General features: G+C 42.2%; 2 protein-coding genes and 2 non-coding genes across 6 annotated transcripts in view; 3 read left to right on the plus strand and 1 right to left on the minus strand.

The window, feature by feature from the left end:
- NDUFS1 (NADH:ubiquinone oxidoreductase core subunit S1) overlaps window positions 1–1,877 on the minus strand; it is a 30,175-nt gene extending 28,298 nt beyond the window's left edge. The window contains exon 1 of one of the 3 annotated variants that reach the window (XM_019975682.2): window positions 1,723–1,877. The gene's annotated coding sequence lies outside the window, so the exon portion shown is untranslated. Of the gene's footprint in view, window positions 1–1,562; window positions 1,583–1,722 lie in introns of those variants that run through there. The other 2 variants (XM_019975688.2, XM_070770705.1) reach the window with 2 other exon arrangements.
- Window positions 1,878–2,293: 416 nt separating this feature from the next.
- On the plus strand, window positions 2,294–5,306 carry EEF1B2 (eukaryotic translation elongation factor 1 beta 2). Its single transcript, XM_019975742.2, has 6 exons — window positions 2,294–2,467; window positions 2,917–3,039; window positions 4,027–4,153; window positions 4,426–4,492; window positions 4,894–5,019; window positions 5,107–5,306. Exons 1-6 carry the CDS (start codon window positions 2,388–2,390, stop codon window positions 5,259–5,261), a joined length of 678 nt encoding a protein of 225 aa, XP_019831301.1. The 5' UTR covers window positions 2,294–2,387; the 3' UTR covers window positions 5,262–5,306.
- LOC139179131 (small nucleolar RNA SNORD51) lies at window positions 4,270–4,348 on the plus strand. The gene has a single exon (XR_011563556.1). It is a non-coding gene; the product is annotated as a small nucleolar RNA SNORD51 (small nucleolar RNA).
- LOC139179133 (small nucleolar RNA SNORA41) lies at window positions 4,620–4,753 on the plus strand. Its single transcript, XR_011563559.1, has one exon. It is a non-coding gene; the product is annotated as a small nucleolar RNA SNORA41 (small nucleolar RNA).
- Window positions 5,307–13,961: the final 8,655 nt, after the last annotated feature.

Raw genomic sequence — 13,961 nt, forward strand, 5'->3', positions numbered from 1 at the left:
TAGAATTACCTAAAGTGCTGCAGCTGAGAAGCCCTCTCTACAGGATTTGCTGAATTACTGAAATAAATGACAGTAGGTTACAGAACTTAACACCAATTAAAGGTGTACATAAGCGAACACTGAAAAGTTATTTGATCTTTTAGGTCCACTCACTTGATCATATGGACAAAGCATTGCTGAATCAGAACAGCACAGATTCAAAATCAACAATCAATATTTCATACAACAGTGTAAAAAATTTTAATTACTATTTTGCTCATGTCCAATATAATATGAAACTGGTGCCTACTTTAGCTAGAAAATCCATGAGGACTATTTGTATTGAATACCCTGCAACAAATGGAAGACTGCATAACCCCAACATAAGAAATACAGATTTGCAAAACTTTGATAAGTGCTTTACACTTTTTTGGCTACCTTGCAGGAACAGAAAAAATCGAATATAAGATGGGAAAGTGCTAATGATGAATCATTTCTAAAACTAGACTGAACACGTTTTGGTACAGGGATAGATAATACCACTCCACATTCACCATGTATCCTGCATCCATCCACTTCTTTCCCTCCAAGGTACTATCCTATTCCAAGCCACCATCATCTCTTGCTTGGATTATTAGAAAAGCCCCCTAACAGGTCTCCTGGCTTCCACACTGCTCCTATTGCCTCTCCCATGTTCCCAAGGGCTGTGGCCTCAGACTGAAATGCTCTTTCCTCAGATCTTTCTGGGCCCTCCTCATCCTTCAAATTTCTGCCTTAAAAGGCATTTCTCAGGGAAATTTTCTCAGACCAGTCTAACTAAAACTATCGTAACTACTCCCCAGTCATGTCACCCATTTAATTCTTCCTTGCAGACTCGCTTCTAGTTTATAATAGACGTCCAATAACTATTTGCTAAATGAGTTCTATCTCTACCATCTGGCCATCACTTCCACTTTCCTGGCATTAAAAAGTGTAGGTGCTCTGGCAATCTTGTAACACCCTGCTTAAAGATGCACATACAATTCAGTGGGGGAAAAAAAAAAGACTTTCAGTAAAAAACCAACCTGACCTGATGTTTCTTCATCAGAAACACTTCATTTTACAGCTTCTATACTCTCACAAGTTCTGTTTCTGAGCACAGTTGTACCTGATCCACGCTTTTATAGTACATGTGCATGCATTAGATCCCCAAATTTAAACAACGTAGCTTTGTCATTTGCAGTGCAACCTCTGGGCCAACTGTTTAAATGTCCCTTTCTTCCCCACCAGTGAAAATGGTAAGAAGTGCTACCCAATGCAGCCCTTGCACAAAACCAAAAAACAAAACAAAAGGCATGCACAGTTGCTAAGGCAACAGCGGCCAAAGATGCCCAGTACCAGGTATGTGTTAATTTGGGGGAAAAGGCTCAGTCTTTAGGCCTAAGTCACTGACACAGGTTCTCTCCAGGAAGGGGACTGTCTTGCATTCCCGTGCAAAGGGAAGGTCACCCAAAAGGTGACTCGGACCAGCGCTCCCCAAGGCTTCCAGGTTTCCTCCTCCTCTCTGCTCCATCAGACCAGAGATCTTGCCTAACAGTCCTCACCTGCCGGCTCTCGGGGGTTCCCGAGGAGGCGGGGTGGAACGCGGCGCAAAGTCAAGGACAAGAGGAGAATGAGTGGGCTGAGACAAAGGAAACAGTCTCGTCAATAAACAAACGCCGGGGGCTGGGGCACCTCAGCCTTCTCACCCAAACACGACCTCACCTTCTCCCTGGAGCCGCGGAGGCTACCCTGCAGAATTGTCTGCAATACACCGACCCCTTCAGAGGCCGGGTTGCTTATTCAATATGGCGGTCTCGGGTATCTCCGCCAGCCGGGCCTGGAAGAACGGAAAGCCGGGAGGGACTAGAAACCCCAGTTCGACAATTTCCGGCTGATAGAGTTCGGCAACTTCCGTCGGCTTGACAGAGGGCGGGGCGGAGGGCGTAGCACCCGGGAGGAGGCCGGGGTGGGGTTGGGGGTGACGGGGGCCGGCTCGGACCCGCAGTTCCGCCGGAAGTGGCCTGTCGGTTGAGGCCGAGCGTTTTCGGCCATCTCCGGCACCCCCAGAGGGCGGGTCCTAGAGTCTTCGAAAACCTTGAGGTAGCAATTTAAGAAATACCCATTTTATTAATTGATTTCCAAATGCAAAGAAAGGCCAATGGATAAATTGCGGGCCATTAATTTAGAGCCTTTGCTTTTTACGTTGAAGAATCTTAACGTACTTTGACCTTTAACCTGCGGCCGAGGGCCTCGGAGAGAAACGCCTCCGTTTCTATATAAGGGATTTCCGGCCTTTGGCGGCCCTTTTTTTCCTCTTAGCGCTGGGCGCAGGGCGGTTGCGCGCCTCTTTTTCTTCGCTGCCTCCCAGTTCTAGATTAGCCGTCGCCATGGGTTTTGGAGACTTGAAAAGCCCCGCTGGCCTCCAGGTGCTCAACGACTACTTGGCGGACAAGAGTTACATAGAGGGGTGAGCGCATTGGCCCGGGTCGGGCAGGGCCGGGTTGGTGGGGCCACGTGGCGCCGCCTCGGCTGCGGCTAGAGGAAGGGAAACCCGGTCCCAGGGCTCTCCCTGGGGAGGGGGTTGCGAGGGAACAAGGGTTAAAATGTGCTTTTTCCGCATGCTTAACTCCACCAGGTTTTTCCACGTCTTTGCTCCGTTAACAGATGTAAGCCTGTAGCTCCATGTTAGCAATTGCAATTTCTGAAGAGGTCTACTGAGTGGCAAGAATGTCTCAGGGTATCGCGGAGAACCAAATAAATGATCCCTTATCCTAAGAAGCTTATTTCTTACAAAAGACAAAGCAGCTTAGGTACCCCGGTGACGAAAGGGCGAGTTCGTAGTGTTTGTCATTCATTTGCTGGTGTTTGTATCTCTCCTTATAAAAGTGTGTGTAATTACGTTTGTATCATCGGCAGGTATGTGCCATCACAAGCAGATGTAGCAGTGTTTGAAGCCGTCTCCGGCCCACCACCTGCCGACTTGTGTCATGCCCTCCGTTGGTATAATCACATCAAATCCTATGAGAAGGAAAAGGCCAGGTAAAATTATCTTTGTGTTTGCTTGAGGAATAGAATACTTTCAGAGCTTAAACTCGGGGTTTTCACGTGACAAGTTAGGGTTCAGGATATTTTAGTTTTGTTGGGATATTGTGAGCTAATTTCTCCATGACTTGAGAAGGGCCAAGAGACCGAAATCCTCCCATTTTTTCACGTAGCAGGTAGAACGTAACCATATTGAAGAAAAAAATTGGTCAATCTAGGAAATAGAAAATTTTATTCAAGCCACACCGAAGATTATAACCTCTGAAAAACTCTTCTGAAACCTGACAACTGTTCCCTCCACATAAGTAAGACAAGGCTGTAAATAATGTAAATGATTCATGTTTTATTTAATGATGGTTTATATAATCTAGATCTACAGGTGCAAAGCAGGTTCATCATGACCCAAGATTAAGAAGAAATATTTCTTTAAGAGGGTTGGTTAATGCACATATACAATGCAGCCTAGAGGGGAGGCAGGTGGTTCAAATGGACTAAGAAAGATTTTATTTTTAATTTTTATTTTGTCTTGCCACAAAATATGAATTTTACTTGATCAAAAACAGCAATTCATCTTTTCCCCACACTGCCTTTCCAATGTGCCTGACCTTGACTTGGGGGGCGGTGCACCTCTGGGATGAGCGGGTCCTTCTTCAATCTTCGGAAACTGCTAACAAGAATGGAAGTTTGAGGAGGTAGACTCCAGTTCACTAAGAATGGAACTCAGCATACTTAATGAAATCTCAAATAAAAATAATCATTCTGAAAGTATATCATTGTCCATATTGAATAAAATGTTTCACATGGTACTGATGATTGTTGGGTGAGAAGCTCAACATATATATAAAAGTATTTACCAGGGAGGGTTGAAGGGTAAATTCTTAGTATAAAAGAGATTCTTTAGTTTTAATAAAAACAAGCTCTCGAGTGTTACGTGAAAGGGGACATGGTGACCTAGTAATATTTGATTAATTTTTTTTTTTCAAGCCTGCCAGGAGTGAAGAAAGCTTTGGGCAAGTATGGCCCTGCTAATGTGGAAGACACCACAGAAAGTGGAGCTACAGATAGTAAAGATGATGATGACATTGATCTCTTTGGATCTGATGATGAGGAGGTATGGCATAAATTGACTTACGTGTGTATCTGTGCTTAAGCACAGGCTCTGTAGCCAAAATCCCTGGGTTTTAACTCTGGCTTCACTTAAAATTACCTGCCTTTTAAAAATTCTGACTGGCTACATGATGAATAAAATCAAATCACCATCTTTCGGCTGAGCTCTTGATGGATTTGCTTTTTTCTGACAAAGCCAGTCTTTGTTACAACCCACCAGCTTTAAACTGAGGAACAATCCACTTTGTGAAATACATGAAATTTTTTCCTCTACAGGAAAGTGAAGAAGCCAAGAGGCTAAGAGAAGAACGCCTTGCCCAGTATGAGTCAAAGAAAGCCAAAAGTGGGTCATTTTATAATTTGTGTCTAATTGACTTAATAGATTTCATAATGTGAATAATCTTTTTAAAAAGCTAACCTTCAAAGTAATTTCCTTTCCTCCCCATTTTGTTGAAGTAGAGCTTCAAAACTTCCACAGCTACTGGTCTGCAGCTGTTCTTAAAGGTAGCAGCTGTGGCATTCCACTGTGGGAAAGAAACTGTCACACAACTCAACACCTCTTTCTCAGCACAACAGAAAGTGGGCATGTGTGTGACAAACACAAGGTGTGTGTTCTATACTTCTGTGTGGCTAAGGAGATGATCCATTTAGAAACAAATTTAAGATTTATTAAGTGACTTGGAGTAGGGTAAAAAGAATTGTTTGAACGATGTTGTTTCCTGTACACTTTTTAAATTTTTTTAGAACCAGCACTTGTCGCCAAGTCTTCCATCTTATTAGACGTGAAACCTTGGGATGATGAGACCGATATGGCAAAACTAGAGGAGTGCGTCAGAAGCATTCAAGCAGATGGCTTGGTCTGGGGCTCTTGTGAGTTTAATCTTCTCTTTTTGACACTGGCATCTGCATAGTTTCCAACTGTGTCAATTCTAAGATTTTTTTCGATCTTCTTTTCAGCTAAACTAGTTCCGGTTGGGTATGGCATTAAAAAACTTCAAATACAGTGTGTAGTTGAAGACGACAAAGTTGGGACAGACATGCTGGAGGAGCAGATCACTGCTTTCGATGAGTATGTACAGTCTATGGATGTGGCTGCATTCAACAAGATCTAAAATCCATCATGGTTCAGTGCCCATAAATAAAAGTTTGAAAGACAACCCTTGGCTCTTGATTTCTAAATAAGAAGGTGGTACTTATATTCCATTTTTGAGGGAAGAAATTCAGTGGCTAGATAATTCATAAATAATGTAAATTTAGGTCAGCATTGTCATTCAACATTTAGCCAAAAAAAGACTACCTATTATGAATACTGTGGCTACGCATAGATGTAAGGTAGATTCTTTAAACAAAAGTGGACTTAGGACAACTTCTCTACCTGTTAGTGCCATCCTCTATAAGTGGTGATACAACTTTTACTGCAGTATTTCAAGCGTTTATATTATTGAAGAGGTGTACTTGACTGAGAATTTGTACTAAGAGTTTTTTTTTTCTTTAACCACATCACTTGGCTTTTGGGACTTTAGTTACCCAGGTCCAAGGCAGTTAACTGCCAAGAGTTGATTTTAGATTAATTTGGCCCATGTATAATGGCTCAGTTACAAAATTACCTAATATCTGAGCTGACTCCTCAATGAGAATATTCAGAATATCTTGAATCATAAGAAATGAGTGAAAAATACGTAAAGTGCTTATGGTAACACCAGGCATGTGCAAATAATATTTTGTTGGATAGTTAAACATTTGGAGTTAAAGGAATTAAAGGCCAAGACTAACTCATTTTGTAGTTGGGGACGATGGCTGACAGTAGTTTGTTGTGACCTAACATCTTCAAGCTAGGGTCTGCTGCTGCTGCTCAGTCGCTTCAGTCGTGTCCAACTCTGCGACCCCATCCCTGGGATTCTCCAGGCAAGAACACTGGAGTGGGTTGCCATTTCCTTCTCCAAGGTAGGGTCTACTTGTGACTAAAATCACAATTAAAAGTCCCAACTAAAAATGTTACGTGTTACATGAGTTAGTATGTGTGATTTACTAAAGGTTACCTACCTAACCCAGAGCTTGGTTTCCCAATGGTGCTAGTGGTAAAGAACCCACCTGCTAATGCAACAGACTTGGGTTCAATCCCTGGGTTGGGAAGATCCCCTAGAGAAGGAAATCACAGCCACTCCAGGATTGTTACCTGGATAACCCTATGGACAGAGTAGCCTGGTGGACAGTGGTCCATGGGGTCACAGAGAGACAACACAAAGTGACAGCCTGTAGGCAACCTGGAGGAGGGGAGGATTCCCAGAATTTGTCATGAATTGCAACCTGCGTCAAAGCAACATTGTAAATTTTAAATGATGCCTTCTGTACTGTTCGATCTTCCCTGGTTGCTCAGAGGTTAAAGCGTCTGCCTCCAACGTGGGAGACCTGGGATTGATCCCTGGGTCGGGAAGATCCCCTGGAGAAGGAAATGGCAACCCACTCCAGTATTCTTGCCTGGAGAATCCATGGACAGATGAGCCTGGTAGGCCACAGGATCACAAAGAGACAGACACGACTGAGCGACTTCACCTTCACTTTCTGTACTGTTGGGGGAGAATTTGTGTTGAGCCTGTGTGGTGGTGTGGGGAGGGAAGCCTAAAGATTCTTCAAGAGATGGGAATACCAGATCACTTTACCTCCCTCCTGAGAAATCTTTATGCAGGTCAAGAAGCAACAGAACTGGACATGAAACAACAGACTGGTTCCAAAGTGGGAAAGGAGTCAAGACTATGTTGTCACCCTGCTTATTTGACTTACATGTAGAGTACATCATGTGAAATACCAGGCTGGAATCAAGATTGCCAGGAGAAATAATAAACTCAGATAACGCAGATGACACCATCCTGATGGCAGAAAGCAAAGAACTAAAGAGCCTCTTAATGAGAGTGAAAGAGGAGAGTGAAAACGCTGGCTTAAAACTCAACATTAAAAAAACAGAGATCATGGCATCTGGTCCCATCACTCCATGGCAAATAGATGGAGAAACAAGGGGAACAGTGATAGGCTTTATTTTCACAGGCTCCAAAGTCACTGCAGATGGTGACTGCAGCCATGACATTAAGACGCTTGCTCCCTGGAGAAAAAGCTATGACCAAACTGGACAGCATATTAAAAAGAGAGATTACTGACAAAAGTCTATCTAGTCAAAGGTATGGTTTTTCCAGTAATCATGTATGGATGTGAGAGTTGGATCATAAAGCTAAGCACCGAAGAATTGATGCTTTTTGGTGTTGAAGAAAACTTTAATTAAGAGTCCCTTGGACTGCAAGGAGATCAAACCAGTCAGTCCTCAAGGAAATGAGTCCTGAATGTTCACTGGGAAGACTGATGCTGAAGCTGAAATTCCAATACTTTGTCCACCTGATGCAAAAAACTGACTCCTTGGGAAAGACCCTGATGCTGGGAAGATTGAAGGCAGGAGGAGAAGGGTATGACAAGAGGATGAGATGGTTGGATGGCATCACCGACTCCACATACGTGAGTTTGAGCAAGCTCCAGGAGTTGGCGATGGACAGGAGCTGGTGTGCTGCCGTCCATGGGGTCATCTCAGAGAGTCGGACATGACTGAGCAACTGAACTGAACTGTGTAGTAGTGTTTGGGAGGGAGGCCTAAAGATGGGTGATTGATCCCTAGGCTGTGGTTCATGAGTCTAGCTTGGGTGAGGAAGTGGGACATTCTACCTGAATTTGTAAGTCTGACTAAGTCTGTCAGGGTGGGGGATCTTCAAAACTGAGATGGTGCTACAGTTGAATGAATGTACTGAGAGGAGAGTGGTACTGTAGTCAGATGATAGTCCAGTATTGGAAACAGCTGCATGTTAACAGTTTGCAATATACTGAACCTTTGAGTATATATTTTTCAAATATATAAATGTTTTTTACTTGGCTGTAGCCGGTCTTAGTTGCAAGAGGGGACAACGTGATGAGATGGATGGCATCACTGACTCAATGGACATGAGTTTGAGCAAACTCTGGGAGATGGTGAAGAACAGGGAAGCCTGGTGTGCTGCAGTCCATGGGCCAGCAAAGACTTGGACACGACTGAGCAACTGAACAAGAAGTCTTGGATGTGGCATGTGGGATCTAGTTCCTTGACCAGAAATCAAACCCAGGATCCCTGCATTGAAAGTGTGAAGTCTTATTAACCACTGACCACCAAGGAAGTCCCTTGGTGGGACTTCCTTTTTTTTCTTTGAGTAGTATTTATATCAGAGAAGGCAGTGGCACCCTACTCCAGTACTCTTGCCTGGAAAATCCCATGGGCGGAGGAGCCTGGTAGGCTGCAGTCCATGGGGTCGCACAGAGTCGGACACGACTGAGCGACTTCACTTTGACTTTTCACTTTCATGCATTGGAGAAGGAAATGGCAACCCACTCCAGTGTTCTTGCCTGGAGAATCCCAGGGACGGGGAAACGTAGTGAGCTGCCATCTATGGGGTTGCACAGAGACAGACGCAACTGAAGCGACTTAGCAGCAGCAGCAGTATTTATATATTTTTTTGCAGTAGTAGTTTTCAGAAAAGTAGAGCTTGGGAATTGTGGACCTCCAAAAATGTTCATTTTGTAGTCTGTAGGCCAAAGAGATTACAACAGACCCAGTCTAAAATCACTGGAGATATTTTCAGGTTGTCACAATTATGGGAGCCAGCAGAGGGCAGCACTTGATTTTGTGGTGAACAGCAGAGCCTGGGGATTCTGGAAATGATATGGAAAAGCAGAGATGTAGTAGCCTAGTGAACAGCCAAAAATAATTCATAGTCACTTACTTGAGTACCAGATAGCTTGAGTACCAAGTAGCTTGACCAAAGTGTTAAGTATGAAAAGTAATTAATTTTAAACTAATGATTAAAAATGTTTTTAAGGGGCTCCCCTGGAGTCCAGTGGTTAAGGCACAGTGCTTTCACTGAAGGGAACATGGATTCCTGATCTGAACCAAGATACCACAGACCACACTGCTGAAATATAGGAAAAACAATGGTTAAAAGTAAGAGTTAAAAAATTTAGAGTAGTCAATTCAAACCACAGCTGTCTGGTAAATCTTAAAATAATGAAGCATATGACTTTAAGATCTTGACTCCATGGTCCTGAATGAAAAATTAATGGTATCTTTTAATGTCATTTAAAAAGATTACACATTAATATCATTCAAAATTCTAGAGTTTATACAGTGAAGTCTTCCCTGTCCCCCAGGTCTCCCATTCACTTTCATAAAAGCAACCAAGGTTGCCAGTTTCTTAGGTCTTTCCAGAGCTAGTCTAAGCATATGTAGAGACTAATTGTAGCATACTAATTATAGCATATGATGCAAATTTCTGCATCTTAAATTTTGTCCATAGATATAGACTTGGATATCTTTTATTCTGTAATGGTACCTAAAAGACTTCCTCATTTTTTTAACAGTTATATAATCCATTTTCTCATATCTTACTTAGTCTGGTTATTGGATCTTTAGTTTGCTTTCATTTTTTTGCTATTATGAGCAATGCTCACATATTCATGTGAGCCAGTATACTGAATTGTTTTTTTGAACAGAATGGGAAAGACTAGGGATCTCTTCAAGAAAATCAGAGATACCAAAGGAACATTTCATGCAAAGATGAACTCGATAAAGGACAGAAATGGTATGGACCTAACATAAGCAGAATATATTAAGAAGAGATGGCAAGAATACACAGAAGAACTGTACAAAAAAGATGTTCACGACCCAGATAATCACGATGGTGTGATCACTGACCTAGAGCCAGACATCCTGGAATGTGAAGTCAAGTGGGCCTTAGAAAGCATCACTACGAACAAAGCTAGTGGAGGTGATGGAATTCCAGTTGAGCTATTTCAAATCCTAAAAGATGATGCTGTGAAAGTGCTGCACTCAATATGCCAGCAAATTTGGAAAACTCAGCAGTGGCCACAGGACTGGAAAAGGTCAGTTTTCATTCCAATGCCAAAGAATGCTCAAACTACCGCACAATTGCACTCATCTCACAGGCTAGTAAAGTAATGGTCAAAATTCTCCAAGCCAGGCTTCAGCAATATGTGAACCGTGAACTTCCTGATGTTCAAGCTGGTTTTAGAAAAGGCAGAGGAACCAGAGATCAAATTGCCAACATCCACTGGATCTTGGAAAAAGCAAGAGAGTTCCAGAAAAACATCTATTTCTGCTTTATTGACTATGCCAAAGCCTTTGACTGTGTGCATCACAATAAACTGGAAAATTCTGAAAGAGATGGGAACACCAGACCACCTGATCTGCCTCTTGAGAAATTTGTATGCAGGTCAGGAAGCAACAGTTAGAACTGGACATGGAACAACAGACTGGTTCCAAATAGGAAAAGGAGTTCGTCAAGGCTGTATATTGTCACCCTGCTTATTTAACTTCTATGCAGAGTACATCATGAGAAACGCTGGACTGGAAGAAATGCAAGCTGGAATCAAGATTGCCGGGAGAAATATCAGTAACCTCAGATATGCAGATGACACCACCTTTATGGCAGAAAGTGAAGAGGAACTAAAAAGCCTCTTGATGAAAGTGAAAGTGGAGAGTGAAAAAGTTGGCTTAAAGCTCAACATTCAGAAAATGAAGATCATGGCATCCGGTCCCACCACTTCATGGGAAATAGATGGGGAAACAGTGGAAACAGTGTCAGACTTTATTTTTCTGGGCTCCAAAATCACTACAGATGGTGACTGCAGCCATGAAATTAAAAGACGCTTACTCCTTGGAAGGAAAGTTATGACCAACCTAGATAGCATATTCAAAAGCAGAGACATTACTTTGCCAACAAAGGTCCATCTAGTCAAGGCTATGGTTTTTCCTGTGGTCATGTATGGATGTGAGAGTTGGACTGTGAAGAAAGCTGAGCGCCGAAGAATTGATGCTTTTGAACTGTGGTGTTGGAGAAGACTCTTGAGAGTCCCTTGGACTGCAAGGAGATCCAACCAGTCCATTCTGAAGGAGATCAGCCCTGGGATTTCTTTGGAAGGAATGATGCTAAAGCTGAAACTCCAGTACTTTGGCCACCTCATGCAAGGAGTTGACTCATTAGAAAAGATGCTGATGCTGGGAGGGATTGGGGGCAGGAGGAGAAGGGGATGACAGAGAATGAGATGGCTGGATGGCATCACTTACTCGATGGACGTGAGTCTGGGTGAACTCCGGGAGTTGGTGATGGACAGGGAGGCCTGGCGTGCTGCGATTCATGGGGTCGCAAAGAGTTAGACACAACTGAGCGACTGATCTGATCTGATCTCTGATGTTCAGAAGGCATAGGTTTACGTAGAGAAAGATTTTTTTTCTGTTTCTGGCCTTGGTATAAGAACCTCATCTTTTTTGATGTGTTCCCTAAGTGATTACCTGACGCTGAAACCTTATTTATTTTTTCATATTCATCCATCCAGTATAAGAACTGGGCACAGTGTGGGAATTCAAAACTGATTCATTCAGTGTCACTGTATTAGATATTATAAAATTACAAAAGGAGTAAAAAAATAGCCAAAGGGAGGTGGTTCAAACATCCTTAAAATGAAGTTATTTTGTGATTAAGTACGGTCATCCTTCAGTATCCAAGGGTGGATTGGCTCCAGGAACCACCCCCAAACCTCAGGTACCAAAATCCTAAGATGCTCAAATTTTTTATATAAAATGGCATAGTATTTGCATATAACCTACTAGCATCCTCCTGTATTAAATCATCTTGACTATTTATAATACATAATACAATGTAAATGCTATGTACATGGTTGTCAGCATGTGAGAAATAGAAGTTTTACTTTTTGCAACTTTCTGGAATTTTTTCTTTTTTCAGATATTTTTGATTTGTTGTTGGTTGAATCTACAGATGTAGAACCTGCAGATAAGGAGGTGTCACAGTAATCCAAAAGTCCAGAGACTCAGGGAAGGCTAGAATTGAATAAAAATGTTTTAGAAGAGTTAGGACTTGAGTCGGATAGATCTTAATCAGTCATTCATTAAAAAAAAAGAAACTTTCAGGATGGTGTGAAAGGCAGAATGAGAAGGCAAGAATGAGAACAGTTTTGGGAGGCAATTAGACCAGTTTCGCTGGATTTTGTAGTGTCAGTTTGGGATTATTAATAGACAGGGCCAGGTTGTAGAGACATCTGAGTTATAGGCTGGCTCATTCCGTGAGGGCAATGGGGAGCCTGGTTTCCAAGCCAGAGAATGACAAAGGCAGAGCAGAGGTGGAGGTGGGAGAGGTGGAGGGTGGTGAAATAGATGAATTAAGAGGGACAAATTTAAAATAAGTCACAGCAATGTACAGTGTAGGGGATATAGTCCGTAAAATTGTAATAGCTTTTTATGGTGACAGGTGTTTACTAGATTTAGTATAGTGACCAATTTTAATGTACATAAATGTCAAACTACTCTGTTGTACATCTGAAACTAATATAGTATTGTATGTCAACTATATTTCAGTAAAAAAAAGTTCTGATCTGGAGATCTGTGGACAGAAGCAGGGAAATAAGAGGACTGTTTAACAACAGAAAGGGCTAAATCATGGCATATGTGAAAATTTTTATAAATTTAATACATTTAGTTTAGACAGTAATGGAGATTATAGCAGCAATGAAAATGCTTAATTTTTTCACTGATCATAACTATGAACTATAAGCTTATGGACAAAGAGATACAAAAAAGAGTTGCATTCGTGTTTTTGAATGTGTGTATAATTTTTTTCCAAACAAATGCATTTGGCAATGACAGTTATTGTCCATAAAATAAGTGTTAAAATAAGTGTTAAAAAAAAAAGTGCATGCCTCACATACTTTGTCTAATATGAACCCCATTATAAGCTGGTGAGATAAAGCAAACACTACAATCAGCACTTACAGGTAAGGATACACCTCTGAAGGATCATTCCCCAGTTATTCACCTAGTAAGTGAGACAGAAGGAATGCAAGCCCATGTCTTCATGGGCCAGGTAATATATTGGTAACAGAATGGGGGAAGTTCTTCATTCCTGCATTTAGACAATTTGATCCTGTTTCATCTAACACTTGCTTGATACCCTCAACTAGGAGAAGTAAAACAACAGTATCACATAAGGATAAACTTAAAATTAGGAAAGATAAACATATTCTCTCCATACATGCCCTGTATGGATAATAGTTGCATCTAGAAAATGTCCCAAATGAAAGTCTGTCATTTGAAATGTCATTGTCCTGAATAGCTTTTAGTATTGAAGTGAGGGAAAATCGCTCAGTCATGTCCGACTCTGCATCCCCATGGACTATACAGTCCATGGAATTCTCCAGGCCAGAATACTGGAGTGGGTAGCCTTTCCCTTCTCCAGGAGATCTTCCCAACCCTGGGATCAAGCCTGGGTCTCTCGCACTGCAAGTGGATTCTTTAGCAGCTGAGCCACAAGGGAAGCCCAGCTTTTAGTAAAGTGAACAGCAAAGAAAACTGTCCACAGACTTCTAAGTGTGCATCCCCAAGGAACTATTCATATATGGAAGAATATTGAGCGGTGAATTACTATTCAGGCCTGACTCCAACCTGGGAATCTTCTATCCTTGCTTTGCCCCTATAAAATGGGACTCCTCTCTTTTCTGAACACAGTCTGTTTTCTGTCCTCTATAAACATATGCTCTTGAGGGGCCACCTACCTGAAATACTTTTTCACCTGCACTTGTTAAAATTAGAGTCATTCTAGCTGCACTTACGGAGAAGGCAATGGCACCCCACTCCAGTACTCTTGCCTGGAAAATCCCATGGACGGAGGAGCCTGGTAGGCTGCAGTCCATGAGGTCGAGAAGAGTCATACACGACT

Source organism: Bos indicus, chromosome 2 (assembly GCF_029378745.1).
Source record: "Bos indicus isolate NIAB-ARS_2022 breed Sahiwal x Tharparkar chromosome 2, NIAB-ARS_B.indTharparkar_mat_pri_1.0, whole genome shotgun sequence".
NCBI classification, from domain to species: domain Eukaryota; kingdom Metazoa; phylum Chordata; class Mammalia; order Artiodactyla; family Bovidae; genus Bos; species Bos indicus.